This window comes from Globicephala melas, chromosome 16 (genome assembly GCF_963455315.2).
Source record: "Globicephala melas chromosome 16, mGloMel1.2, whole genome shotgun sequence".
Classification (NCBI taxonomy): Eukaryota; Metazoa; Chordata; class Mammalia; order Artiodactyla; family Delphinidae; genus Globicephala; species Globicephala melas.
Window position 1 is genome coordinate 73146711 of NC_083329.1, and position 27503 is coordinate 73174213.

Consider the following 27503-nt stretch of genomic DNA (forward strand, 5'->3'; position numbering starts at 1 on the left):
ACCGCAACGAAGAGTAGCCCCTGCTCGCTGCAACTAGAGAAAGCCTGCGTGCAGCAAGACCCAACACAGCCAAAAATTTTAAAAAAAATTGTATTATACTAATTGCTTTTTTTTTGGCTGCACCACGGGGCATGTGGGATCTTAGTTTCCCCCACTAGGGATTGAACTTGTGCCCCCCTGCAATGGAAGTGCAGAGTCTTAACCACTGGACCACCAGGGAATTCAAATCACTGCTTTTTAAAGAGCTGAAGAGTTGAAAAGCACCTCAGACACTGGTTTATCTGTAATTTTTGGTCCAAAAACAATGAAAGGAAGTAGTCAATATATCAAATGGCATTATCTCTTAGATTTTTACAATATCTGTAATTTTCTGTATGTTTTAAATATTCCATAATTTCTATAAAATGGAGGTTAATGAGAAAGAGAAAAGCTGCAAGCTGACCTGCACCCAGCACATCTTTTTTTTTCTAGTTTTATTGAGATATAATTAACACATAATAGCACATCTTGATGCAAATGAAGTTTTCTGCCTCCCCTGAGGCCCCCGCAGAAGTGAAGGAGCCTAACTGTACATATTTCTGGTGGGGAAAGCCCATTATCAAGCTAAAGGGGGACAACTCAGCATGGTGACAGAGCTAGACATAGCTTAAGTCAGGCCTTGTTGCTGGCCAGGCCTGCTGTGGAAATGGTCAAGGTAAGGGCAGCCACACAACACTGCCCGGTACCACCCAGTCCCCCTGCAGTCTTTGGTGAGGCAAAGAAACCAATTCAAGCAAGTAACCATCAAACTCATTAGGTGCCATAACCCCTCTTTTACTGTTTAACACGAAGTGCTGTTTGAAAGAACTGAAAAGTATCTTAAAAGAACTGCAAATAACCCAGGGGTCCAGACTTCTGTGGTGGTGACTTTTTTTTTTTTTAACATCTTTATTGGAGTATAATTGCTTTACAATGTTGTGTTAGTTTCTGCTGTATAACAAAGTGAATCAGCTATATGCATACCTATATCCCCATATCCCCTCCCTCTTGCATCTCCCTCCCACCCTCCCTATCCCACCCCTGTAGGTGGTCACAAAGCACCGAGCTGATCTCCCTGTGCTATACAGCTACTTCCAACTACCTATCCACTTTACATTTGGTAGTGTATATATGTCTCTCTCACTTCATCCCAGCTTACCCTTCCCCGTCTCCATGTCCTCAAGTCCATTCTCTACATCTGTGTCTTTATTACTGTCCTGCCCCTAGGTTCATCAGAACAATTTTTTTTTTTTAGATTCCATATATATGTGTTAGCATACAGTATTTGTTTTTCTCTTTCTGACTTACTTCACTCTGTATGACAGACTCTAGGTCCATCCACCTCACCACAAATAACTCAATCTCATTTCTTTTTATGGCTGAGTAATATTCCATGGTATATATGTGCCACATCTTCTTTGTCCATTCCTCTGTTGATAGTCACTTAGATTGCTTGCATGTCCTGGCTATTGCGACTTATTTCTTTTTCTTTTCTTTTTTTTTTTTTTTAACATCTTTATTGGAGTATAATTGCTTTACAATGGTGTGTTAGTTTCTGCTTTATAACAAAGTGAATCAGTTATACATATACATATGTTCCCATATCTCTTCCCTCTTGCATCTCCCTCCCTCCCACCCTCCCTATCCCACCCCTCTAGGTGGTCACAAAGCACCGAGCTGATCTCCCTGTGCTATGCGGCTGCTTCCCGCTAGCTATCTATTTTACTTTTGTTAGTGTATATATGTCCCCTAGGTTCTTCATGACCTTTTTTTTTTCTTAGATTCCATATATATGTGTTAGCATATGGTATTTTTCTCTTTCTGACTTACTTCACTCTGTATGACAGACTCTAGGTCCATCCACCTCACTACAAATAACTCAATCTCGTTTCTTTTTATGGCTAATATTCCACTGTCTATATGTGCCACATCTTCTTTATCAATTCATCTGTTGATGGACACTTAGGTTGCTTCCATGTCCTGGCTATTGTGACTTATTTCTTGAATAAGCATTCGTGCTGCTTCAAAGGTACATTTTTCTATATTGGTCAAGAAAATTGATCACACAAGGCTGTGACCGCTGAGCCTGCTGGCATCTCACCTAGGTTATCTTATCCTTCATCCTTGGCTACTACAGCACCAAAGGAGAATCATTACATTTGGACTGGACCTATACTGTGGCTGGGCAGTTCAATTGTTTTCTCACTTCATTCTTTCCTTCTTTCAGATGGGAAAGGGAGGCAGAGAAGGGGCTTGGGAGCCAGCCTGAGAGACCTATCTCTCACTGCACTTGAGAGTGCAGCATTTTAACGAGTGCAAGACCCTGGAAATAGAGTGCCTTAGCCCAATGGTCAGACCTGCTATCCACAAGCTGAGTGACCTTAGGAAAGTTACCTTAACAACTCTATACCTCTGTATCCTTCTACTAAGTGTTGATGATAATAGTAACATCTACTGGTGGGTTGCTATGATGCTTAAATGAGATTAAGTACTCCTAATAGTGCAAAGCACAGTGAAGGTGCAATACATATTCACTATTGTTACTGCCACTGCTGTTTGACAGATAACGGGATTTTGAGTAAGAGCCTCCTCTGAGCCTTGGTGATCCTGCCTATCCAGGCGCACTCCTGGGAAAGAAGGGGAGGGGGGTATCAAAGCTTAAAGGGCAAATTGTTCTTTCAAGGGATACCAGTTGTAAAATTCTAGACAATACAAACCTCTGTACCATTTGTTGTGGACGAGTGGTTTCCAGAGATGAGCTTATTTTTTAAAACTTAAAAAAATACTTATTAAAAGGTATTAAATCTGTGATAATAATCTGTTTATATTAACAACAGGAAATAAGCAGGCAGGTCAATCTGTAAGAGGATACATCTTGGGGTGATTTTCATTTGTGCTGAATTCAATTGTTTTTACTTCACTTTATTTTTAAAATATTTATTTATTTATTTGGCTGCGTCAGGTCTTAGTTGAGGCACGCGGGATCTTCGTTCCTGCATACGGGATTTTTTTTTTTTTTTTTTTTTTTTTTGTGGTACGTGGGCCTCCCACTGTTGTGGCCTCTCCCGTTGCAGAGCACAGGCTCCGGATGCACAGGCTCAGCGGCCATGGCTCACAGGCCCAGCTGCTACGCAGCATGTGGGATCTTCCCGGACCGGGGCACCAACCCGTGTCCCCTGCATCGGCAGGCGGACTCTCAACCACTGCGCCACCAGGGAAGCCCCCTTAGGGATTTTTTGTTGTTGTTGTTGCAGCATGTGGGATCTAGTTCCCTGACCAGGAATTGAACCCGGGCCTCCTGCATTGGGAGGGCAGAGTCTTAGTCATTGGACCACCAGGGAAGTCCCTCAACTGTTTTTAAACCAGACAGTAGAGGTGCACCTCGGTGCAGGTACTTGTAAGAATCGAACAAATGTGTCTTTTTCGATTTCAGAGCTTAGGTGAGACACTTTTGCGGACACAGAGGTGAAAAGAAAAGGTGGAGGCCTCTAAAGCCCCACGGCTGAGGAGGTAGTCCAAGGGGACCGGGTGCGCGCAAGCATCCTCCAGTTGGTGAGGTGAGATGGCTATCTGTGGAAAAGGTCTGGGATCTGTGACACCAGTCTGAGCTATCCCAACCCTTACTGTGGACGAGGGCCAACATGTGACTGTGCTGGTGCTCACCTGCAAAAGATACTGTAGTGGACTCCCTAGGAGCAGGGGAAGGCTCATCATCAGGCCAAAGCCCTATTCTTTCATTAAAGAAGGCCTCAAAGAGGCCTGCATCATTTATGCATCATTTATGAATGCTGGAGAACTGTCAGACTTGCTGAGGGGATCAAAAAGCCCCCATGCCACAACAGTGAGCGGCCCGCGTACCGAGAAAAAAAAAAAGCCCCCATGGCTCAGAGGCCCTCTTAGTGGATTGCATGAACATGTCTTCTTGGACCTGGTTTCAGTCCCTAAATTCTGAAGTCTTTTTTTTTGGGGGGGGGGTATAATTTGAATATTTGCCTCAGATTAGCTACTTGCATTTTCTCTCCAGAAACAGACTTTTCTACAGCCTGAGTTGTGATGGAGTCATTGGGTTTCTTATGAATACCTATTTGATTTTTGTAGGACCTGTTCTCTGAAATTATGCCTCATCAGTTTTCTAGTACATTTTCACCTCCTCCTTTTACTCTTCCCATTTTTTTTTCCTGGAATCAGCTTCTTTTGACAAACTGCTCCTTCCTTTACTATGGTCGCCCATTCATAATCTGGCCCTATTCCAAGCATCCCCTTAATTTAACTGGTGATTTTAAAAATAATCTTCTGCTTCACCAGTAATGAGTGCATTTATATCTTCCTCTTTATGGAGACTACAAAAATAAAATGGTAAGAATTATTAATCCCAGAACACATTAAAGAATCTGTTCCACTGCCTCAGGCAGGGTAGCCATTTCAGCTACCATCCAGCCAGTCGGCTCAGGGGCTCTCACTGAACACTGTGCATTGCCTCGGCGTCTTGAGGGTCACCTTCAGAAACCTTGGGGCTTCTCAGCCCAAGTGATAGTCACGTAAGCAACCTCAGTCAACCTGCTAATCCCTCCCTAAACCCTGCCCTCGGAGCCGCCTTTATCGGTCTCCGATGTTCTCGGTTCCCTCTTTCTTCACTCTCGTCCGGAAATGACTCTCATTTTCTTCTGTCACCCTGGTCTTCAATCCGGGCGTCCTTTGGGCTCCCTGTTTGGGGGACTCTCCCAGTCAGTATCCTTACAGGTTCAAGCGTGCCCCACAATTCCTCCCCTCCCCCGACCAGCACTCGCCCACGTCCCACCCCTCCCCTTCCCGCAGCGCTTCCGGTCCTCAGGCCCTGGCCCCGCCCTACTCCTGGCCGGCCAATCCCTGGCTCCGCTCCGGGAGCGTCACAATGCGCCCTCTCGGCCCCGCCCACGGACGACCGCCTCAGAGCCCCCGCCCCGCCGTGGTCTTTGCGTCTTTCCGGCTCCGTCTTGGAAGTGGGACTACGCCGCGTCTTTCTGAAGAAAAAGGTAGGGTTCTGCAGGGAAACCGGCCCGCGGTTACGCTGGCAGCCGGGAGCGGGCCGAGGGCGCGGGTTCCTGGGGCTGCTATTCCCGGGTGCTTGGGCGCAGGGCCGAGGGAGGGCAGGGCACTCCGAGAGCCGAAGGTCTTCCGGAAGCGCCGCGTGCGCACGACGGACGGGAGTTGTGGCCTCGGGCCCGCCGCGCGCCTGACCCAGCCTCTCCGGGGGGCCCTCTCCCGGGGCGCGCTGCCAGGGGTTTCCATAGTGATGGTAAACAAGCTTCAACTGCCTCAACTACAACTGCCAAGTCCCCCGCGTTCCACCCTCCTATAGGTGCTCAGAGGGACGACGAGGTGCCGGATGTGAAGAAAAGCGGGGGCGTGGAGACTTGGAGCCCGAGGTGAGGGGTGGGACGGGCGGCGTGTCCGAGGCCCGCATACCGGGGAGCGGCCGGGGAATGGGACCCCTACCATGGAGGACCGAGGGCTTGACATTTGGGTGTCAGGGGAGGCGGGATCGGAGGTGAAGGCCCGCACACCCGGGACCGATTAGGGACTGGGCCTACTGGGGGTTGGGGACTGCGGGGCTGAGATTTGGGGTCGGAGGAGGTGGGATCTGAGGTCAGGGGCCATACACCCTGGGACCGACTGAGTACTGAACGCGGGGACCCGGCCCACTGAGGGTGGGGACCGCGGGGCTAAGCTTTGGGCTTAGGGGAGGTGGGTCTGAGGTCAAGGGCCTTACGTTCGGGGACTGGACCGCGGGGTTGAGATTTGGGGTCGGGGAGGCAGAGTCCGAAGCGACGAAGGGAAGAAGAGCCTCGTGCGGACTCCTGAAGGAGCAGAGCCGAGCGCCCTTGCCAGGAGTAGGGTGAGAAAACCAGGCGACCGTGCGAGGGGGTTCATTTTAAAATGAAAGCGGTACTTGCACGTGGCTGAACGCGTCCGCGAGTTGCACAAGACTGGTTGGGTACCTGACTCCTCCCCCCTCCCACGTTCCCGCTCGCCGAGCCTCCACTTCGGAGCTTTGCGGCCTTTTCTTTCTCTCCGTGCGGCGTATGTGCCCTGAGCCCTTGTCTGCATTTGTCTCCTGCTCTCAGAGGTATCGTGTCTGTATTTTGGCTGAAACTCTTTGGTTCTCGTTGTCTTTGCCTGATGACCACACTTCTGCTAAGCGAACTTAATTCGGCCGTTTCTTTTTCCTTGTCCTGTGCTTCTTTTATCTTTGAATGTACTTTTGCTGATTCTTGACTGCGCCCAAGAAACTTCTGGACGCTGCCAGCGCTCGCGCCGCGCCTCCGCCGCCCTGTCCCCGCGTGGCTCACGGAAGGCGGTGCCGGGCGGCCTAGGGGAGGCTGCGCGAGTCTCGGGGACCCGACCGGCCCTGGGCCCCGGTCTTTTACGGAATCGCTTGGGGTTGCAGCCCCTCTCCGTTAATCTGTACCTTAAAGGGTCTCTCGGAGGACCCCCACAGGTTCCCGCCAGACAACCCCAGGCGAGCCCCCCCCCCGACCCCTTCCCCAGCCACAGGCGAGCCCCGCGCGTTCCGCGGGACGCCCTTCCGGCAGTTTTTTTCCCCGAGGCCTTGACGAGCCAGCATGCTTCACAAGTGTTCTCGAGGTTCCGGGGGGCCCACGAGCGGCCGCTTCCCGGAACCGCCTGAGTCGGGCGGCGGTGGAGGTGGGGGAGGGGCCCCGGGCGGCAGACGTTAGGGGCGGTCCTCGGCTGGTCTGACCCTCGTGGAACCCGGAGAGTGGAAGGCTGCAAATAATTTTTTAGTGAAGGACATCATCGAAACTATCGATCTTAATATAATTCTCACTCTTACTTTTAGTCACGTTTTTAAAAGTTAACTATTTGTTTCTGAATTTCTAGTAAGAATGAAAATACCTCGAATTCTCCGGTTAGACAAAAGTGTCAGGGTCTATCAGTGAAAAGTAATGTTTTCAGTGCTAATTTTTAGACAAGATTTCATCATTTTCAAGTGAGTAAATTTCTGCTTTTTTTTTTTTTAATTTCTGGTCTTAATGAATATTGAGAGAGACTGCTTTATAACTGGTGTTAAGCAGGTCCAGCCTTTCCCTTGGGGATCTCATCTTCCTATATGCATTTCTGTAAATTAATTAGGTTTATGATTTCCATATTATGGTCTCCTTTTTATTTTTAGTTTTGTCTTTTAGTAACATTCTTTTTTGTAGTATTTGCTTTTTGTTTTTAACTGGCAGGTGGCTGGTTTTCACTTGAGTATTGCTACAAGGCTCCTTTAAACATAAAATAACTCGAATAAAAATGTGAATTGATTTAAGGGAAAGGATTGATTAGGAGGAGAGTTAGTTCTTGAATATGGCCCAAACTGAGGGAGAGTGGAGGCACGTGGTGCGTGCCCTTGGAGTAGGTGCTTGAAGGGGGTACAGAAGTGGGAGGGGGCCTCCTTCCACAGAGGTGACTTTCCCACCAACCTGCCCTCTCCAGTCTGAGCTCTGGCTCTCAGGCTCTTTGTAGAAACACATTAATTGACCCATACTGGATCCACACACAGAGCTAGGTGCTTGACCACATTTTCTAATCACGTGCTCGAGACCAGTGTACAAGGAGGTATTACTGTATTCCCATCATGCAGATGTGTCCTAGGAACACAGTTGGGACTGGAACTCAGATCTGACAGGGACAGTCCTCTCTGCCAGGGCCGCTGCCCCTAATTAGTTGCCCTGAGCAAAGATTCTTGTGGAAGACAAAAGACTGGGCAAAGGGAGAACCAGGTTCATCTAAGACCAGCCTGGCTTATTTTAACTATTTGTTTGTATTTCTAAGGACTTTTAAAATATAATCACAATACCATTATCACAACTAAAGACATAATAATTCCTTGATATCATCAAATATCCAGTGTTCAAATGTACCCGATTGTGTAATAAATATTTTTATATAGCTGGTTGGTTTGATTTGGGATCCGAACAAGGTCATTATATGTTTAGTAGATATATATCTCTTAAGTTATGTTTTAAGACAGAGCAGCACTGTCCAACAAATATAATGCAAGCCACATAATTTTACATTTTCTGATAAAAAGAAACATAGTTCACTTTAGTAATTTAGTTTAACATGTTATATATCTAAAATAGACCCAAAATAATCACTTCATCATGTAATAAATTTTTGTAATTAATTTATTATTTTTTAAAATTTTTGGCTACGTTGGGTCTTCGTTGTGTGCAGGCTTTCTCTAGTTGCGGTGAGTGGGGGCTACTCTTCGTTGTGGTGCCCAGGCTTCTCATCCTGGTGGCTTCTCTTGTTGAGGAGCGCGGGCTCAGTAGTTGGGCGCACAGGCTTAGTTGCTCTGTGGCATGTGTGGGATCTTCCCGGACCAGGGCTCGAACCCGTGTCCCCTGCATTGGCAGGCAGATTCTTAACCACTGTGCCCGCCACCAGGGCAGTCCCCCAATAAATTTTTTTTTCCCCAGTAAATTTTTATATTACATTTTTCATGCTTTTTTTTTGAACTAAGCTTTCAAAATCCAGTATATGCTTATTTTATAGCACATCTCAATTTGTACCAGCCACATGTCAAGTATGACAAGAGGGTACCTTATTAGACAGTGACGATCTAAAGGTTCTCTATTCTTAAAAGTTTTTTCTTTGAACAATCAGGTTGTGTGTCACGTAGGTTTCCTTCCCCACACTCTGGGTTTTTCTGACTGCATTCCCATGGTGGTGTTTGAATCTCTGTCCTCTGCATTTCCTGTAAAATCGTAGTTATCCTCTACAGGCTATCCTGATTCTGTTGAGATTTTATTTTGAAATACTGCATGGGAGGTGCTGTGTACTCCTGCCAGAGGCACGTATTGGTTGGTGTTCCTTCTTTGTGATGTTAGCAGCTGTTGATGTTCGTTCTCTGAATGCGTTATTTTGTTGATTGTTTCCAGATCAGTGATATTTTAATTCAATATTCCTTCTCAGTTATTAGCAGGTGTACTTCTGTAGAGAGGAAATTTTCTTTGTTAATCATTTGATTACTCTAAGATGTACCTTATAAAAGGCAGGTTAAATTTTTGATTCCTTTTTTATATTTAGTATCCATATCCAGCATAATGAATTGAATCCTTAGACACTAATTTTTCTGGTATCATTATGAAGTCATGGATTTTAACATATAGGATGTGCTTTAATCCACTGTAGCTTTTATTCTCTTTGATGCTCCAATTATTCAATTTTTGGCCAATGGGAGCCTTTCAGATTGGTTCCTTTCTTGACACAATTTCAGTGGTCTTTGGCTTCCTTGGTTTAAGGCGTAATACTTCATTAGGTGGATCCGTCAAAGTTTATTCAACTGGATCTCTACTGATGGGCAATTGGGTTGTGCTGCAATGGATAGCCTCTGCAGGCGTCTTTTCACTTTCTTGGTCATAGGGGTTGAACCATTTAATATTTCCACAAACAGTATCTGAGAGTGTTTGCTGATCTACAGCCTCTCCAAGCAGGTTTGTTGTCAAACTTTTGTATTTTTGCCAGTGTGATAGGTATTTTAAATGTTGTTTCATTTAAAATTCTAATTTATCTTACATGGTGATGTTGAGCATCTTTTCGTGTTTAAAGGCATTTCTTTTTCTGTCAAGTGTCCATACCTCTAGCCCATTTTCTTTTTTGGATTGTTGGACTTTTTGTTTCTCTCTTTAGAAGCTCTCTCTGTACCTTAAGGGTATTAACACTTTTGGGAAATAAATTGCAAATGTCTTTCCCATTTTATCATTGGTATTTTGCTTAGCTTATGGTATTTTTAGCCATGCATAAGAAGTTTAGGTTGTTTTGTTTATGTGTGTGTATTTGTGTATTTTTCTATATTATGGGGTTTGAGTCATGGTCAGGAAAGTTTTCCCTACTGCCAGTGTAAAGACAATTCATCCACGTCTATTTTTCTTCTGTTATTTAGGGTATTTCTTAGAAACATGAAAAATTCTTAGTTAACCCATATTTTACCTTCATCAATATGTTAATGTGACAGTATCAGTGATTGACTTTGAAATGATGAATTAAAGTTGCATTCCTGGAATAAATCCAGCTTGGTCATGTTGTATTAAATAGCTTTGTGTATTGCTGGATTTGGTTGGCTAATGTTTATTTAGGAATTTTTCATGTGAGTTCATGAATGAAATTAGCCTGTGAAACTTGATAAACTTATTCTAAAACTCTTGGAAAATCAATTCCTAGTTTATTGTAGATCAAAATGTTAAAAAAACATCGATGGAAACAAGAGAGCTTTAAGTTAAAAAAAAAATATCCACATGGCCTTGGGCTAGGAAAAATGTCTCTTAAACAGGACACAAAAAGCGATAATCATTTAAGGGGGAAAAATGACAAGAATGAAGAAAATTCTAAACTATTATGTTTCCCTTACAGTATGCCTTTTACAAAAATCCTCATATAGTATAAATATTTTACAAATTCCTACCACACTCTCTCCTTTTAAGTTTATCTACATGCAAAGATGGTCCATCATTGACATCTCCATTCTTCATCTTCCCCTAATTGAGGTCTCTTCTGCTTTACATGAATATTTGGTTAGAATAGTGCTGTCCACAATAAGCCTAGAAGACCGGCCACAGCCCGCAATTTAAAATTATAATTACTTTGCTTTGAGGAAATCAGCTTCATAGTACTGGTTTTAAATCTTTTTTAAGTTTGTTTGTTTTCCATTTTAACCATCTACTTTTATAGATTCTTTTTCAGAAGTTTAAAATTTTGTACATATGTACATGTACATACCTGTTTAGTTTGGGTTCATTTCTATAGTATTTTGTAAGAATTAAAATAAACATTTGATCACCCAGTTTAAAAAAAAATAGTGCTGTCCAATAGAATTATGATGTCCAATAGAATTATGATTTAAATTTTTAAATAATTGATGTAATTCACATACCATACAGTTCACCTTTTTAAAGGGTACAGTTCAGAGGTGCTTTTTTTTTGTAAAAAAGTTGTAAAAACCATCCCCACTATCTAATTTCAGTATATTTTCTTTAATTAATTAAATTGAAGTATAGTTGATTTACAGTATATATTAGTTGCAGGTGTACAGCACAGTGACTCGGTTATACGTATGTGTATTCTTTCTCAGATTCTTTTCCCTTAGAGGATATTACAAAATATTGAGTATAGTTCCCTGTGCTATACAGTAGGTCCCTGTTGGTTATTTTATATATAGGAGTGTGTATATGTTAATTCCAACTTGCGAATTTACACCCCCCTCTTTGGTAACCATAAGTTTGTTTTCTATGTCTGTGAGTCTCTTTCTGCTTTGTAAATAAGTTATTTGTTTTCGTTTTGTTTTTAGATTCCACATATAAGGGATATCATATTTGTCTTTCTTGTCTGGCTTACTTCACTTAGTGAGATAATCTCTAGGTCTATCCATGTGGCTGCAGATGGCCCCAGTACCTTTTCTTACGTTGAAACACCCTTAAGCATTCTTAAGCATTCCTAGGATAAATCCCACTTGTTCACGGTGTATAATCCTTTTTACAGGTTGCTGGATTCAGTTTGTTAGTATTTTGTTGGGATTTTGTGTCTGTACTCATAAGGGGTTATCTTGCAATGTCTGTCTGGTTTTGATATCTACAAGTGTATTAGTTTGCTGGGGATACCATAACAAAGTCCTACAGACTTGGTTACTTAAACCATTTATTGTCTCATAGTTCTGGAGGCCAGAAGTCCTACATCAAGGTGTCAGCAGGTTTGGTTCCCTCTAAGAAGCTTGAGGAAGAGGATATATCGTTCCATACCTCTCTCTCTGGTTTATAGATAGCTGTCTTCCCTCTGCTTATCTGTGTCCAAATTTCCCCTTCTTCATGTTGGAATACAGCCCATCTTAATTATGTCATTTTTAACTTAATTACCTCTGTAAAGACTATATCCAAACCTGGTCACGTTCTGAGGTACTGGGGGTTAGGACTTTAACATGTGAATTTTGGGGACATAATGTTCAGCCCATAACAGGGGGTAATTAATACTGGCCTTGTATATAGAATGCGTTGGAAAATATTTTAATAAAGTATATTTTAATATATATTTTGATTGGTTCAACACATCCAAAGTATCACTTCAATATGTAATCAATATTTTGAAGTTGAGGTTTTAGGTTCTTGTTCGCAATTCATTTTAATTTTTTAAATTGAAATTAAATTTAATTATTATTATTAATATTTTTTTGGCTGCTCCAAGAGGCTTGTGGGATGTTAGTTCCCCCACCAGGGATCGAACCCATGCCCTTGGCAGTGAGAGCGCAGAGCCCTAACCACTGGACTGCCAGGGAATCCCCTGCAATTCACTTTATATGTACTAAATTTTATCACTTAGGGCACATCTCAGTTTGTACTTGGCACATTTTAAGTGCTCAGTAGCAGTGTGTGGCTATTGGTACCACATTTTTATCCTTTGTACCTAACTTGTTCTTTTTCCAAAGCAGTTTTTCTCTGTACTTTAAATTTTTTTTTACCATCATATGCCTGGGTTGTGTGTTTTTAAAGTATCTGTTGGGAACTACACCACTGAGTTTATCTTAAGCCAGGAAAGTTTCCTTCCATTCTTTATCTGTTCTCGCCTCCATTTTGTCCTTTTCTCTTTCTGGAATTCCTATCATTCACATGTTGTTTCTCCTGTCTCATGTTATCTCTTACTCCTCTGAATTTCATCTTTTTCCCCTCATTGTTTCTGGGTTTTTTTCTTTGTTTTGAGCTATTTCTTCCACTTGGTTTTCCAAGCCATTACCCTTTCTTTCAATACATTCTACCTTTTCTTTCAATTCATTACTAACTTTATAAATTCAAAACTCAATTTTTAGCACTGGAAAGTTTTTTATTCTGTAATCAAGTATCTGAGAGTGCTTGTTATTTTTTCCGTTAAAATATTTACAGTTTTGTACAGTACTTCTTGTTCCCAGAAAACTGTCTGCTGTTCTAAGCCGTTGTCCGATTTGTGGTATTCTGGTGCTGGAACCCCTCTCAAGTACATTGTCATGTTCCTTTCCTCCTCTTGGCTCTGTTCTCTACCCGCCCCGCTCCCCCCCCCCACCTCCCCGGGGCAGTGTGCTACGGTCCCCTGAGCAGCAAACATGGAGCACAAGGAGCTACAGCTGCCTCCACTCCTATGGCAGCTGCAGGGGACCTGACAAGATGTCAGCTCTCCAGTAAGACCCAGGAGGAAGCTCTAGGCCTCCTGAAGGGGCTGTGGGCATTCATTAACACAGATGACAAAATACTTCCCTCAGTTGGGGAGAACAGATTTTTATCTTTAACACTGGAGGGTTCTTTTTCTTTCTTTCTTCTTAAAAATTAATTATTTTATTCATTTATTTTGGCTGCACCGGGCCTTAGTTGCAGCACGCAGGATTTTTAGTTGCGGCATGCAGACTTAGTTGCGGCATGCATGTGGGATCTAGTTCTCCGACCAGGGATCGAACCCCGGCCCCCTGCACTTGGATGTGCAGAGTCCTACCCACTGAACCACCAGGGAAATCCCTGGAACCTCCAACCTGCTTTTTATGAACACCCCACCTGATACTTTTTTTTCTGTTGTAACTTTAGATCTTGATTCTTGAGTCACTAATGCAATCAGTAATATAGAGCAATGATTTCTTGTTCTATGGCGGCTAATAATTTGTCCCTTGTGTTAATTTCAGTACAAGCATTATAGACATAATTTACCTAACATTACACTATTTTTGCTTTTTAGTTAACACACGTTTTGAGAAATGAACACTGAGGAAAATAGTGTAATATTACCCCAGACTTAGCTACAGTAAGCTAAAGAGCCTAATAGCTAAAAGATAATGGAAAACAGCTTTCCTGTTGCTTACAAATTATATTTTCTTTGATGGATAAAAATGTAGTAATAGCAACGAACATTTAAAATGTCATTTACTTTAATCACCCCACCTATAGCTTCTCTTTTTTTTTAATTGAAGTTGATTTACAATGTTGTGTTAGTTTCTGGTGTACAGCAAAGTGATTCATTTATGCATATATATATATTTTTTTCATATTCCTTTCCATTTATGGTTTATTACAGGATATTGAATATAGTTCCCTGTGCTATACAGTAGGACCTTGTTTGTTTATTTTATATATAGTACTTTGTATCTTAAAGCTTCTCTTTTCTTTAATAGCCTTTAGGTAGTTTTATGTGTTGAACTTGGTATGTTGTACAAATTAGATCAGAGTTCTCACACTTGAGAGGCATGAGCTGCTTGAAAATTTAGGTACAGTTGTGTGTGTGTGTGTGGGTATACTTTTAAAAAAAGTTGATCCAGACCTACATCATATTCTCAGGTGGAGTCCCTGACAGCAAAAAAATGTTTAAGAACCACTGAATTGGGACTTTATAAAATTGCCGGGTTGGAAGAGTCTTGAGGTTTCTAATGTAGTTTCCGATAGAACAGGAAAACATCCATAACAAGTAGGAATCTGGGCTCTGCTCATATACTGTCCCATGACTGGGAATTGCTTCTTCCCCAGACCCCATGTGTGCTCCTCAAGTGGAAAAAAGACAGTAGCAGAAACGATATCTAAAATTCTCTTTTTTGAATTTAGTAAGAACTGAATATAAAGATTAAAAGGATTCACCACAAAATAAAAATATTTTTACAAAGCAGCCAACACCAAAACATATCCTGACAAGCGGCTGCATTTTAAAAACGTAAATAATTTGAACAAGTATCTGGGGGAAATAAGTAGGTAATATACAAAGGAAAAATAGAATAATATGGTCTTCTAATTTCTACTTTTTAAACCTTAGCTTTTTACCAGGGGGAGAAAGTTTAACATTTCCACCCCTGTTCATGCTTCTGATCTGTTTAAATGTCACTTCCTCAGAACCCCAATGTGAGTTAATCCCTGTTTTCTTAATTTGAGTTTTCAGAATTTGTCATACATTTGTTTGTTTCTTTATTGATTTCTTAGTCCACTGTTCTGTGGACTTAGCACAGTACCTGCATCTTGTAAGTGCACAATATTTCTGGGTTAATGAATGACTTGAAATTGGGTAAATTTTATCTACGGCACATCACTCAAATCCTTTCACATGCTTCAGTTTCCACCACAATGTTTTTGTTGCAGGGTACGTACCATCAGTTCTTCCTAAACTTGTCTCACTTCTTCCCATCCCGTCTCCATGCATCTGTTCCCATCATTCATTTTCCAGAGAGCAGCTAGACTGTTGAAAAACAAAACTCTATACTACATTCCATTTTGAAATAGTTAAGTATCTTCCCTTAGAGTAAATAAAGTCCAAAATACCGAATCAGGCCTTCAGGGCTTTGGAGGATCTTACTCTGCTTCCCCCTTTCGTGGATCTCCCCGCTGGCTGCAGGTGTTTTGAGGTGCTTTCTGTCTCAGCATTACACTTTCCCCTGTGTCTTCTGTACATGTTGTTCCTTCACCCGGCAGGAACCCTATCATGACTGATCAATTATTAACACTCGACTAGCCAGTTAGCCAGTGTCACCAACCAGTTAAGCCAAGGAAGAACATGTAACGCTACTTAACAAATACATGCAAATAAAATAAGTGAGAAAATGGATGCCAGCCGTTTAAATTACCAAGAATGTATTTTGAAGAGGATTTTAAGAAGTGAAATAAGTGCTCGTGAAGCAGTCAAGATACTCATTTCCATAGAGATACTCTTTCCAAAAACAAGCCAATTTTGTGGCTTAATTTTTCTTCAGAATATTGTTTTATTTCTTTTGAATGTATGAGTTTTTAGTGTCTTTCTCACTTTCTGTGGGATGGCTGGATTTTGAATTAGATAATTTTGAAGCAGATCCCAGCCATCACACCATTTCACCTACAAACAAGTATTTAAAATATCTCTAAAAATTAATTCCTTTATTTTTAAACATAACTGCAATTCTGTCATATCTGACATAAGTAAAATCAGTGTTCAGGTATCTCCTAAATTGTCTCATAAATGTTGACCAACCGGTTTGAATCAGGATCCAAATATGTCCCATGCATTGTGAATCCTTGATAATTCTGTTAAATTTCTTTTATTCAGTAAGTGCTCCCTTGGAGATATTTTGTTGAATGGCTGGCTATTGTCCTTGTTGAGTACCCACAGTCTGGCTTTGTAGGCTGCATTATCATATTCTCACCTAGAAACCATTCCTTTTCCCTGTAAATTCTGTAGTTTGTTCGTTGTTTCTAGTAAATAGATTAAGACTTTTTCCTGTTAGATAATTTTATTACTAAAAGTATTAAACATACACAAAAGTAGAGACAAAAGTATGAAACTCCATGTACCCATCCCCCAGCTTCAATAATTACTAAATCATGGCCCATGTTGTTTCATCCATACTCCGACTCGCTGCAGATTATTTAGAAACAGACTCTAGGCATCAGATGTATATCTAATGACTTTTAAAAAAAAATCACAGCAGCATAGCTACAACTAAAATTTTATCATTTCTTAATGTAAAGTCAGTCACTGTTAAGATTACTGCAATTGCCTTATAATTGTTTTCCAGTTCATTTGAATTGAGTCAAAAGTTAATAAAATGTAACTGCTTGTTAGGTTGTGAAGTTTAAAATTGCGTGTTTTAAAATTAATCTTTTTAAAATTGTGCAAAAATATTTACATGACTAGGCTCAAATCTACAAAACATGGTACTGTATACACAAAGACGTTCTACCTTTTGTTCATTAGTTTCCATTCTGAATCCTTTCCTGCCTTTAGAGATGTTTTTTTTAAAAATTTAAATTTAAATTGTATGGTTTCTCCTTCCACATGCTTGGTGCCGGTCACCCCTCCCCTCCGCCCGTACTCTGGACTTTTCTCCACCCTGGCACCTCTCCTGAGAGCTCACTCAGAACGGTCTTCCTCGTTGCTTTCCTTCCCTCCTCCTCCCACTTCCTGCCTTGGCCGACCGCGCGGGCCGCACCTGCAGGACGCGTTTCCATTGGTGACATCTTGGCGGGCCCGTCGGTGGCACTTCCTCCTTTACACCCCGTGACCCACGTCCGGCTCGCCGCCCTCCCAGTCACGCGGCCTCTGCCTCCGGGACGCAGCCCCGCGCGCCGGCCTTCCGGACTCCAGGCCCCGGACTCGTCGTGGTGAGCCGCCGCGAGCGGACGACCCCCACCCACACTCCCCCCAACCCCCCGCGGGTCTCGGGAACTCTTCCCCACCTCTTTCCGCACAGCCGCCCCGTCTACCCCCCGGAACTCTTCCCCCTCGCTGCCCCGGGAATTCCCCTCCCCCCCCCAACCCCACGGCTTCAGGAAGTCCCCCCGACCCGACCCGGGAGCTCCGCCCCCAGCCCGTGGAGGCGTCCGCCGACCTCAGGTCCCGCGAACTCTTCCTCGCCGCCCCTAGAAGCCCCTCTGACTCGGGAGCTCCGCCTTCCCTCCCCCCCCCCGCGGTTCCAGGAAGCCCGGCCGGAGAACTCTTCCCCACCTCGCCGCCAACACTTCCCGCCTCCCTCTCCGGTCTGAAACCTCTTCCTGCTCCAGTGAGTCCCCCTGCCCCGGGAGCTCCCCTCCACCTCCGGGCTCGGGGAGCCTTAGCCTCGTGACCTCCTTCCCCTCCCCCCAACTCGCGCAGCCCGGGAAGCCTCTCTCCCCTCCCCCCACCCGTAGCTCGCCCCGCCCCGGAAGCTCCTGCTGACCCCGCCCAGGCCCGGGGATGGGGCGTCCTGTTGTCGCGCGTTCCTGTAGGGCTTGGCCGACCCGAGACTGTCGGATCGCCCGGTGAAGGCCGAGCGAACCCCTTCACCTTGTCCCGGTGCCTCCGCCAGAGCCTGGTGTCCGGGACCCATACCGCGCTTCCCGCCGAAATCGCTCAGACGCGCCCCTGCCGGCCCGCGGTTTTGAGAGCGCACTTTCAAGCCTCGTTTGAAGCGTTTCTCCACAGCCAGTTGAGTTTCAGTTTCAGGTTAATAACAAAAGGAGATGCACCTGGTCTTTCCCCGGAATCCTCTGCGTTTTTAAGCGTCGGGTGGAATTGGGGGTCTTTTGGCTGTGAACCGCGCTTGCTTCATGAAGATAGAAATCGGTCCTGCTCCTTTCAGCGGTAAGTCTTAGGGCCAAAGAGTCAACCGCGTAATCCTGAGGCCGGGTCTCACGCGGACTGTGGTTTAAGAGGTAGAACTTTCTGAGTGATTAAGACAGCCAGAACAGTCTGAGTGCTGCCAGCTGTAGGTTAAAATTCATTTACAAATGAGGACGAAATGCTCTTCAGGCCTCACTGGGACACAAATAAAGGGAGTGAAGCTGGGAACCCGCCGAGTTCCCGTCTCTGAAGAGAGACGGTGCGGGTGCAGTTTAAAGCGCCGTGTGATCCCTAGAGAAACCTAATCAGCCGTGCGTTCAGGCGCACCCTGTTTATCTTGATTGGTTCACCTGGATCCGAACTAAATCCTGCCTAACCTGTATATTAGAGTGAGGAAGAGCATGTTCTGGAGACCGTCCCAGGAGTCCTGAGAGCCTGTTAGAAATGCTTAGTCTCGACCCCGGCCCAGATCTATTGTTTTAGGATCTGAATTTTGACAAGATCCTCGGGTGGTCCGTGTGCGCACTTACGTCATAGTCCAGTTGCGGGTGTGTGTGTGTGTGCGCGGGTGTGTGGCGCGCGCGTAAGATCCTTGGTTGTCCCCCCCGTTCGGTACGTTGAGTTCAGTCGGTCTCCAGTTGCAACACCCGAGAGCAGTATTTTGTTCGCCGCCGCCGCCGCCAGCAGCGATTGCAGCGTGCTGCCGGGGAGGAGGGTGGGCGACCAGTGTTCCCCCGCAGCGCTTCAACTGTGTGTGCGACGCGGTTCAGTCTCGTGAGAATCGGCTTCCTTGCTTCTGGCCGCCCCCGAGTGTGCGTGCCCGAGGAGGCGCCTCAGCCGTTGGTGTGCGGACCACACTGGAATGAGCCAGGAGCAGGGATAAACCTAGGCAGAAGGGGTTCGGCCCGTTAGGATGACTGGCTTCTACACTTTAGATTTCACTCTTTTCTGGGAACAGAGGAGAGGGACGGTTGGTGAAGCCTCTTGAAAATCCTCTTCTAGAGAATTTGAAACTGTTACTTCTTAAATTGTAATACTTTACATTTATATAGGTCTTTCCCCAAAAATAGTATCTCGTGTAATAATTACAGGACGTTAATAAGGCAAGGCAGATATTACCTCTAAGACAGCAGGCTCAGAAATTAACTTGATTTTCTCAGTTCTACGTTTCTAAAACTAAGAATGTGCTTTAATTCTCAAACTAATTCGCTGGACATAAGTATTTTGGGGACAGCTTTGTCCTATGGCTGTGGTTGATGGTACTGATGTTTTTCCTATTGAAAAGCATATTTCAACATTTCCTCCCCTCACTCTTCCTCAGTTAAAAGATTAATGTTAGATCAAATACATTAGGTCTCAAGAAGTGAAGCTATCACATAAAACTGGGAAAGAAAGTCTTAAGTATCTCCAGCCAGTCCTCCAGGGATGCTTGTAAATTGTAAATACTGTTGGAACAGTCTCTAGCAAACCACCTTTCTCTGGAGCCCATCCCTGTGAAAATCGGGCCACGCCTCTGGCCTCCCGTGCGAGTCGGCGCCGCAGCTCCTCGCCCCCCGCCCGGCCCGCGGCTTCCCGGAACCGCGCTGACATTGCCCCTGCTCCATCCCGATAGTGCCTCCCGCCCTCGATATTTAAACTGCCTTAGCGCGCTCAGGTATTCGCGTATAGAACTCGCGTTTTGAGTACATCTCTCAGGGCAAGTGGGAGGGTTCCAGGCTGGTACTCTCGGCGTTACCCTAGGAAAGAGGTAAAGCGTTTCAAAGCTGTGGGGGCTGGCGGGCGTGCACTTTCTTGAAGGCAGCCCCGCGGTTTTGTAAACGGCCTCCCACAGCCCGGGCTTTGGCTTTTCCGGAGGAAGGGAGCCCGGAGCCCAGCCCAGCCGGGGAACCGCTGGCTCTGCTCACTCTGGGAGTGTTGGGGCACTGCGGCAAGACGGCCTTATCGCTCTTTTTTAGGACAGTTCGTTACCTGCCTGGAGTGTCTTCGACTGTGGGCATCCCCCGCTGTTCTTTAAGGTGAGCTATTTTAAGAAAAGTAATTTCTCAGTTTATAATTGATTTACTTTATTGACACAGAACACTTTCTTGAGTGTGAAGTAAATTTTTTTTTCACTAGCTGTAAATCTAATGTTGAGCAGAACTCCAGCTTTCTTAACTTTCTCAAGTGTTAGTTAATGTTCTAAGTACTGTAAGTCTGCAAAGAATCCAAATGTAGAGGATTCTGAGGGCAAAGATGAGGATATTGCATTACGTACATTAGAAGTATAGATAAGTGTTTTGGAAGAGTGCTCTCCTCACATTGCCTTCAGAGAAGTCACTTTATTTTTGAAACATTATTTTCTGAAACAAAAAACATTTATAATTGTTTTATATTGGGCGTTTTAAGTAGTCCTTACATGAAATGTCTGTGTTCTTTTATGTTTCCTGCTTGTCTTTTTTCCCCCTGCTTGTCTTTTTTAACCTAACCAGGCTGCCATATTCTAGAGTGGTGTTCACCCCACCTGGCCATCAGTTAATCTCTTGCTAATCTTGGGCCTGCTGTGCTGGGGGTGGGACCACAGTGACCTACGGAACAGATCAGTCTGTCCTTGCTAGGCTCTCTTGCATTTTTGAAGGGTTTTAAACAAATCATGAATTTGTTTCCCTAGAATGTTGTGGGATCATAGAACTGTAAGACTTAATTTGTGGAAGGGGAAGATTTTATGGGAAAGGTGGTATATTTGAGCTGAGACCTTAAGGATTAGTGGGATTTAACTAGACAGAAGGTTGGGGGGGAGTATATTTGGAGAGATAATTACCACGTGTCACACCCAAGGCAGCAGAGAGCCTGGCACACTGCAGGCACAGAGAAATATAGGAATAAGAGGATGTATATTTTTTTAATGCAAGTGATGTGAGCGTGTGTTGCAGGTCAGAGCTGCAAGGCCTGAGCACCCCCTTAGCCCCATGGTTTGTGTTCCAGGCAGTGGGAAGCCACTGAGATCTTAGAACAGGAGAGTGACATAAAGTCACTTTAAAAGAGCTACAGATTAGGTTGCAGTAAGGGTTGGAAAAGTTTTAAGGATCAGATGTGAATGTGTCCTGGAAAGGGCTATTGGTGCTGGGATTAGAAAGAAAGGAAGTAGAAAGGGATATGAGGGAAGTGCACAAAGATGATGATGATTTGATAGTTCAAATCATAATGCCAAGCAGTGTGCTAGGGACTGAGAAGAGTTGTGAGAAACATTTATTGCTTGTTGGAGTCAAGGGTTACTGAATAGAATTTACGTATGGGTTAGGAATAGGATTAGGGTGGAGAATGGGATGACCCCCAAAGAAATGATGAGCTCATTGGATTTAAGGGCTTGGGAGTTGTTCAAGGATTACTTTAGTTTCATTCTAGAGCTTCTGGTTGACAGGTAAGGCTGACCAGGGTGCTGCTATAGAAGAGTTACAGAAAAAAGGCTGTGTTCATTTGTGGTACATAGGTGGTGCTATGGAGTAGAGTTTGTGTATACCAATCTTGGCCTCAGGGAGCAGGGAGCCTGAAGCTGGGAACTTGGGTTCTGGAGCCCAGAATTGGCCCTGGACATATATAAAGATCAGGTGAGGCTGCCTACAAAGCGGGGGTGGGGGGGCATAAAAGAAAGAAGGGCCAGTGATTGCATACGGTTGAGCCTTGAGGAAGGGCTCAGAGAGGCAGAGTGCCTAAGGAATTAACAGGAAAACCAAGAGCCATGGGGAGAAATGATTTCCAGAGAGAATGGTTAAATCCTGCTGTGGGAACTGAAAAGATGGAGGTAAAAAAATGTTCCTTTCTTGCCGTGGAGGTCCTTGGCAGAGTGAGATCATGCCCTTCTTTTTATGGTGGGGGTGGGTAGAGGCCTTTTGAGGATGAGATTTTACTGAAAGGGAAAGCAAATCAGCAAGTAGCTGGAGACAGACTGGGTATCAGGGAAGGGGTATATTACAGGGTTGGTTAGAAATGAGATAATCTCCTTAATTGACAAGGAAAATAGTGTTCTGTGAAGCATTTGTGAAGATGGGGATTTCTTGGGGCAGGTGGAGTTGACAGAGCAGAGCCACAGATAACAAGCTTAGCTATGAGAAGAAGCAACTCCTTGTTTATAAATTTCTAAATCTTTTTCTAATTTGCTTCACTGTGTCTCTATTAGCAGTTTGCTTTTCTTTTTCTTAACCATTCGTGCTTTCTAATTTGTTTAAATTGTGGGGTTTTTAGAAATCTGTTTTGCTCTAATAGTGTAAATACCCCATTCCATCTGGGATAGTTTTGGGATTCATCTGAGGTAGGATTCTGCTTTATATTTTTCTACATAATGACCAACGTGCCCAGATTTTTTCAAAAGGTGGCTTTTACCTTTAACAGCTACATCTGTTACACTTGATGTGAAATGACAATTTCATGAAACAATTTCCTTGTAGTAGTGCCCGTTTTGAGCATTGATCACTAAGAATGTAGTTTGGGTCCTATCTGTATTTTTATTGTCTCTCTGTTATATGTATATTGCTATCTGATGACTCAATTCCTACTCTTCACAATACAGCCCTTTACATGGATTTGACCTTTACTCTTTTTCAGTTTGGACTCTTGGGTGTCAGATGGCACTTGCACTTCCCTGTCAGGAAGGGCACCTGTGACGCCTCTTGTACACTGAGGAGTTCATTCCCTTTGTAGTCCCTCAGTGAAACACAGCAAAGTATGTGTGTTACGTTGATCAACGTGATGTGTTCTTTTTAAGATTTTTTCCTTTGTTTTTTGATGTGGACCATTTTTAAAGCCTTTATTGAATTTGTTGCAATATTGCTTCTGTTTTATGTTTTTTGGGCCTCGAGGCATGTGGGATCTTTGTACCCTGACCAGGGATCGAACCCTCACCCCCTGCACTGGGAGGCGCAGTCTTAACCACTGGACAGCCAGGGAAGTCCCCATAATGTGTTTTATGATCTTCCCCCCTCCCCCGCTTTTCTTTTCTTTTCTTTTCTTTTTTGGCTGCACTGTGCTGCTTACGGGATCTTAGTTCCCCAACCAGGGATTGAACCCAGGCCATGGCAGTGAAAGTGCCGAGTCTTGAACACTGGACCACCAGAGAATTCCCAGTTGATCCTTTTTTAATATATGAAACTGAGAAGCATATAATTTGATTTTTACATTTGCATCACACTTAACTGATATTGCTGATGCACTAATCTGCTTGTTTGGATATGTCTTAATTTGACCTCACACTTAGGTTTGACAATAGGAATAATGATACTTCCTTAGGCTCTGGAAGCCATTGCTGTCTTGTATCCTTGCATCATTGTTGCTGATAAGAACACTGATTCTGGTTCACCCCAGTGTCACAGGAAATGTTATTCTGTATTGTGATTTAAAATAGCCTGTGTTTGTCACATCTTTTTGCTTCTGTAGTGTCTTGCCACAAACAAGCAAATTGGTTAAATGTAGGGCTTGTAGTTGAAGAATCACACAGGAGCTGTTTTAAATGAACCACCAAATTTCATCACAACAGATAATGTGGACTAAATAAAACAAGAAAATGCCCTGCCCAATATTTAGATTCTTCTGTGTTCAAAGTACCAGGTCACACCTACCCTCCCTTGCCTTTTACTTTAGCGATGCAACAATACAGCTCATCTGTTTTCCTGTAGTTCTGACAAGTTCTTAGTATTTCTGAATGTTGCCTCAATTCATTCCCTTGTCTTTCCTTCTAGAACTCATAGTAATTGATCATAAGAATTTGTAGATTTTGTCTTGATTGAAGCTTCCAGATCACTATTTTGCTCTTCAAATTTTACTCTCTATTGTTTCACTTATTTCTTTTTTTTAAGACCCCCTAATTTGTTAATTTGTTATTTTCAATCTATCTGTGAGTAATGTAACTATTTTTGGAGAGATGTAGGATTGAATCTCTGCTCATATATCTTAACATTTTTAATTTCACTCATCCTTCCTCATCTGTAAAATGGAAACTATTTACTGTATATTCTTGTTATACATATTAAATGAAAATTTATGTAAAGTAGTTTTTGCTTTCTTTTCAGCCACAAAAAGCTGCATCCAAGTTTGTTTGACGTCTGCTCTGTCAAGTGTCCATGATGTTGGGCCCCGAGGGAGGTGAAGGCTTTGTAGTCAAGCTCCGTGGCCTGCCCTGGTCCTGCTCTGTTGAGGATGTGCAGAATTTCCTCTCCGACTGCACAATTCATGATGGGGTTGCAGGCGTTCACTTTATCTACACTAGAGAAGGCAGGCAGAGTGGTGAGGCTTTTGTTGAACTTGAATCAGAAGATGATGTAAAAATGGCCCTTAAAAAAGACAGGGAAAGCATGGGACATCGGTACATTGAGGTGTTCAAGTCCCACAGAACCGAGATGGATTGGGTGTTGAAGCACAGTGGTCCAAACAGTGCTGACACCGCCAATGATGGTTTCGTGCGACTTCGAGGACTCCCGTTTGGATGCACCAAGGAAGAAATCATTCAGTTCTTCTCAGGGTTGGAAATCGTGCCAAACGGGATCACATTGCCTGTGGACCCCGAGGGCAAGATTACAGGGGAAGCCTTTGTGCAGTTTGCCTCACAGGAGTTAGCTGAGAAGGCTCTAGGGAAGCACAAGGAGAGAATAGGGCACAGGTATATTGAGGTGTTCAAGAGCAGTCAGGAAGAAGTTAGGTCATACTCGGATCCCCCTCTGAAGTTCATGTCAGTGCAGCGGCCGGGGCCCTATGACCGGCCTGGCACAGCCAGGAGGTATATCGGCATTGTCAAGCAAGCAGGCCTGGAGAGGATGAGGTCTGGTGCCTACAGTGCTGCAGGCTATGGGGGCTATGAGGAGTACAGTGGCCTCAGCGATGGCTACGGCTTCACCACCGACCTGTTTGGAAGAGACCTCAGTTACTGTCTCTCTGGGATGTATGACCAAAGGTATGGAGATGGCGAGTTCACTGTCCAGAGCACCACTGGACACTGTGTCCACATGAGAGGGCTGCCCTACAAAGCCACGGAGAACGACATTTACAACTTCTTCTCTCCACTCAACCCAGTGAGAGTCCATATTGAGATTGGCCCTGATGGAAGAGTGACCGGTGAAGCTGATGTCGAATTTGCCACTCACGAAGAAGCTGTGGCGGCCATGTCCAAAGACAGGGCTAACATGCAGCACAGATACATAGAACTTTTCTTGAATTCCACGACAGGGTCCAGCAACGGGGCATATAGCAGCCAGATGATGCAAGGCATAGGGGTGTCAACCCCGTCCACTTACAGTGGCCTTGAGAGCCAATCCGTGAGTGGCTGTTATGGGGCGGCGGCTAGCTATGGTGGCCAGAACAGCATGAGTGGATATGACTAGTTTTGTAGTAGCTTTTGAGTTATTTCATCAGATTTTCACAGGCAGCCAACAAGCAGTGAAAAGCAGTTATTACTCTAGAGGAAGCTGTGGGACCCATTTTGCACCATGAGTTTGTAAAATCTGGATTAAAAAATTACCTCTTCAGTGTTTTCTCATGCAAACTTTCTTCTAGCATGTTATATTGAGTAAACTAAAACCATTTTCAGCTTTTCTCAACATTTTGGTAGTGTACTTTCTGGAGTGATGTTATCTGAGTTAAAGTAGTTTTAAGTACGTTAAATGTGGATCTTTTACACCACATCATCGTGAACACATTGGGGAGGTGTGCTTTTTTGGAAAACTCAAGGTGCTAGATCCCTAATTCAAAGACGAACATTTCTCATGTTTGTTCATTCTAGTTTATTTTCATTTAAAATCTTTTAGGTTAAGTTTAAGCTTTATAAAGTTAGTTTTGAAAATTGAGACACATTACTAATACTGTAGGAATTGGTGAGGCCTTGACTTAAAACTTTCTTTGTACTGTGATTTCCTTTTGGGTGTATTTTGCTAAGTGAAACTTGTTAAATTTTTTTTGTTGACTAAATTTTTTTCTTAAAATAAAAAGACTTTTTCACAATGACTGGCACAGACTATATACTCACCAAAAAATAGCAAAATGACTGGGTGGTTGAAAATTTCATTTTACTACTGTATTTCAGTGTGAATTTTAAAATTTAGCACTATGATTTCCCTTGTATTCTTAAAACGAGGCTAAATTAAACATTCAGATTTAAAAACATTAAATATATGAGTGGAAATGGTGACTACAAAGTATGAAAGTAGAAGCCTACAGTCCCATCTTCCTGTGACTTGTGTTCTGTTCATCAGCCATTTGTAATGTCCTGCTGTTCCCTTCCTTTATGCCGGGTGGCACCTGTTCATAGCTAGAGATTTTTGTTTTGTGTGCTACATACACTGAGTCATTAGCCACAATTTTTATGTTTTTTTTTTTATATAAGATGTGCTGATTTAAACAGTCTTTGTTCCACACTTAGGATTATTTCTGTAGCACACGCTGCTGGGTTACAGTTACTGGTTATTGCAGGATACACATATTCTCAAGTTTGAAACCTACTTCCAAATTGTTATTAGAAAATTGTCTATCTGGCAGTTGGAAACAAGTTCCAAATTTCAGGTAGCTCTGCACACAGCGATCCATCATTTTAAACACATACACCAAAACCGTCAAGACTTTAAAGTGTGAATGAAGTTTATTAAAAAGAACTTTGCTTGATAGCTATTAACTTTCCCAGCTTTATTTTTCCACTTTAATAACTATACAATGTAGCCCAGTTACCCAGGTTTCACCAGCATTAATAGGATCTTTGTATGGTGTCTTCATTTTAAGACACTGGCCTCATTTACAGAGAAGCTGCTGTGTTAGCCAAGCCTCTGATGGTTTTATAGGTAGATTGGAGAGTCTTAGGCCTTTCCTGGCTTTTTTGGGCTTCACAACCCCACCCTGCCATTCTTCCCACTAGTGTTCTACAGACTCAGGTGGCTGGAGATAGGGCAGCAGCATAACCCAGTAATGCCAGAGGCAGAACTGGGAAGGTCAACTGAGAAGACTGGATAGCATAATTGGGGGGCAGGTGAGTTGTGCAGAGACCACGCATCTGTTCTAGGCTGTGTTCACAGTCTGCTCATCTCATGAGTGACAGTCCACTGCAGGGAAGCAAAGGCCATCTGGGTTGTGAGAAAGACCCAGAGAAACCCAGGCAGAAAACCTGGGAGTTCATGAAACCTGTGATGGCAAGGTCTAGGATGTGATTAAAAGACCAAGGCTTGGGCTTCCCTGGTGTTGCAGTGGTTGGGAGTCCGCCTGCCGAAGCAGGGGATGCGGGTTCGTGCCCCGGTCCGGGAAGATCCCACGGGCCCGTGGGCCATGGCCGCTGGACCTGCGCGTCCGGAGCATGTGCTCCGCAACGGGGGAGGCCACAGCAGTGAGAGGCCCGCGTACCGCAAAAAAAGACCAAGGCTTAATAGGGCAGTGAAGGTTCAAGGAGTACGTTTATTCCCCGTAAATCTTTGCTAATTTTGAGGTTCAGATATGGAAGGAGTGGG

The 27503-nt window shown here is 43.8% G+C and overlaps 2 protein-coding genes across 8 annotated transcripts in view; both read left to right on the forward strand.

Moving 5' to 3' along the window:
• The first annotated feature begins 4929 nt into the window (after positions 1 to 4929).
• HNRNPF (heterogeneous nuclear ribonucleoprotein F) lies at positions 4930 to 26019 on the forward strand. Of its 7 annotated transcripts, none has more exons than XM_030843927.3 (4): positions 4951 to 5030; positions 5357 to 5423; positions 20013 to 20072; positions 24096 to 26019. In XM_030843927.3, the coding sequence occupies exon 4, from the start codon at positions 24147 to 24149 to the stop codon at positions 25398 to 25400; it is 1254 nt and encodes a 417-aa protein (XP_030699787.1). In that variant the 5' UTR covers positions 4951 to 5030; positions 5357 to 5423; positions 20013 to 20072; positions 24096 to 24146; the 3' UTR covers positions 25401 to 26019. The 7 variants fall into 7 exon arrangements, with proteins under 7 accessions (XP_030699788.1, XP_030699787.1, XP_030699784.1 ...); XM_030843924.3 differs by lacking the exons at positions 4951 to 5030; positions 5357 to 5423 and adding exons at positions 16958 to 17120; positions 17935 to 18078; XM_030843925.3 differs by lacking the exons at positions 4951 to 5030; positions 5357 to 5423 and adding exons at positions 16958 to 17120; positions 17941 to 18078.
• The window catches only part of RASGEF1A (RasGEF domain family member 1A), a 246915-nt gene continuing 224392 nt past the window's right edge, over positions 4981 to 27503 (forward strand). The window contains exon 1 of the mRNA XM_060286880.1: positions 4981 to 5030. The gene's annotated coding sequence lies outside the window, so the exon portion shown is untranslated. The remainder of the gene's footprint in view (positions 5031 to 27503) is intronic.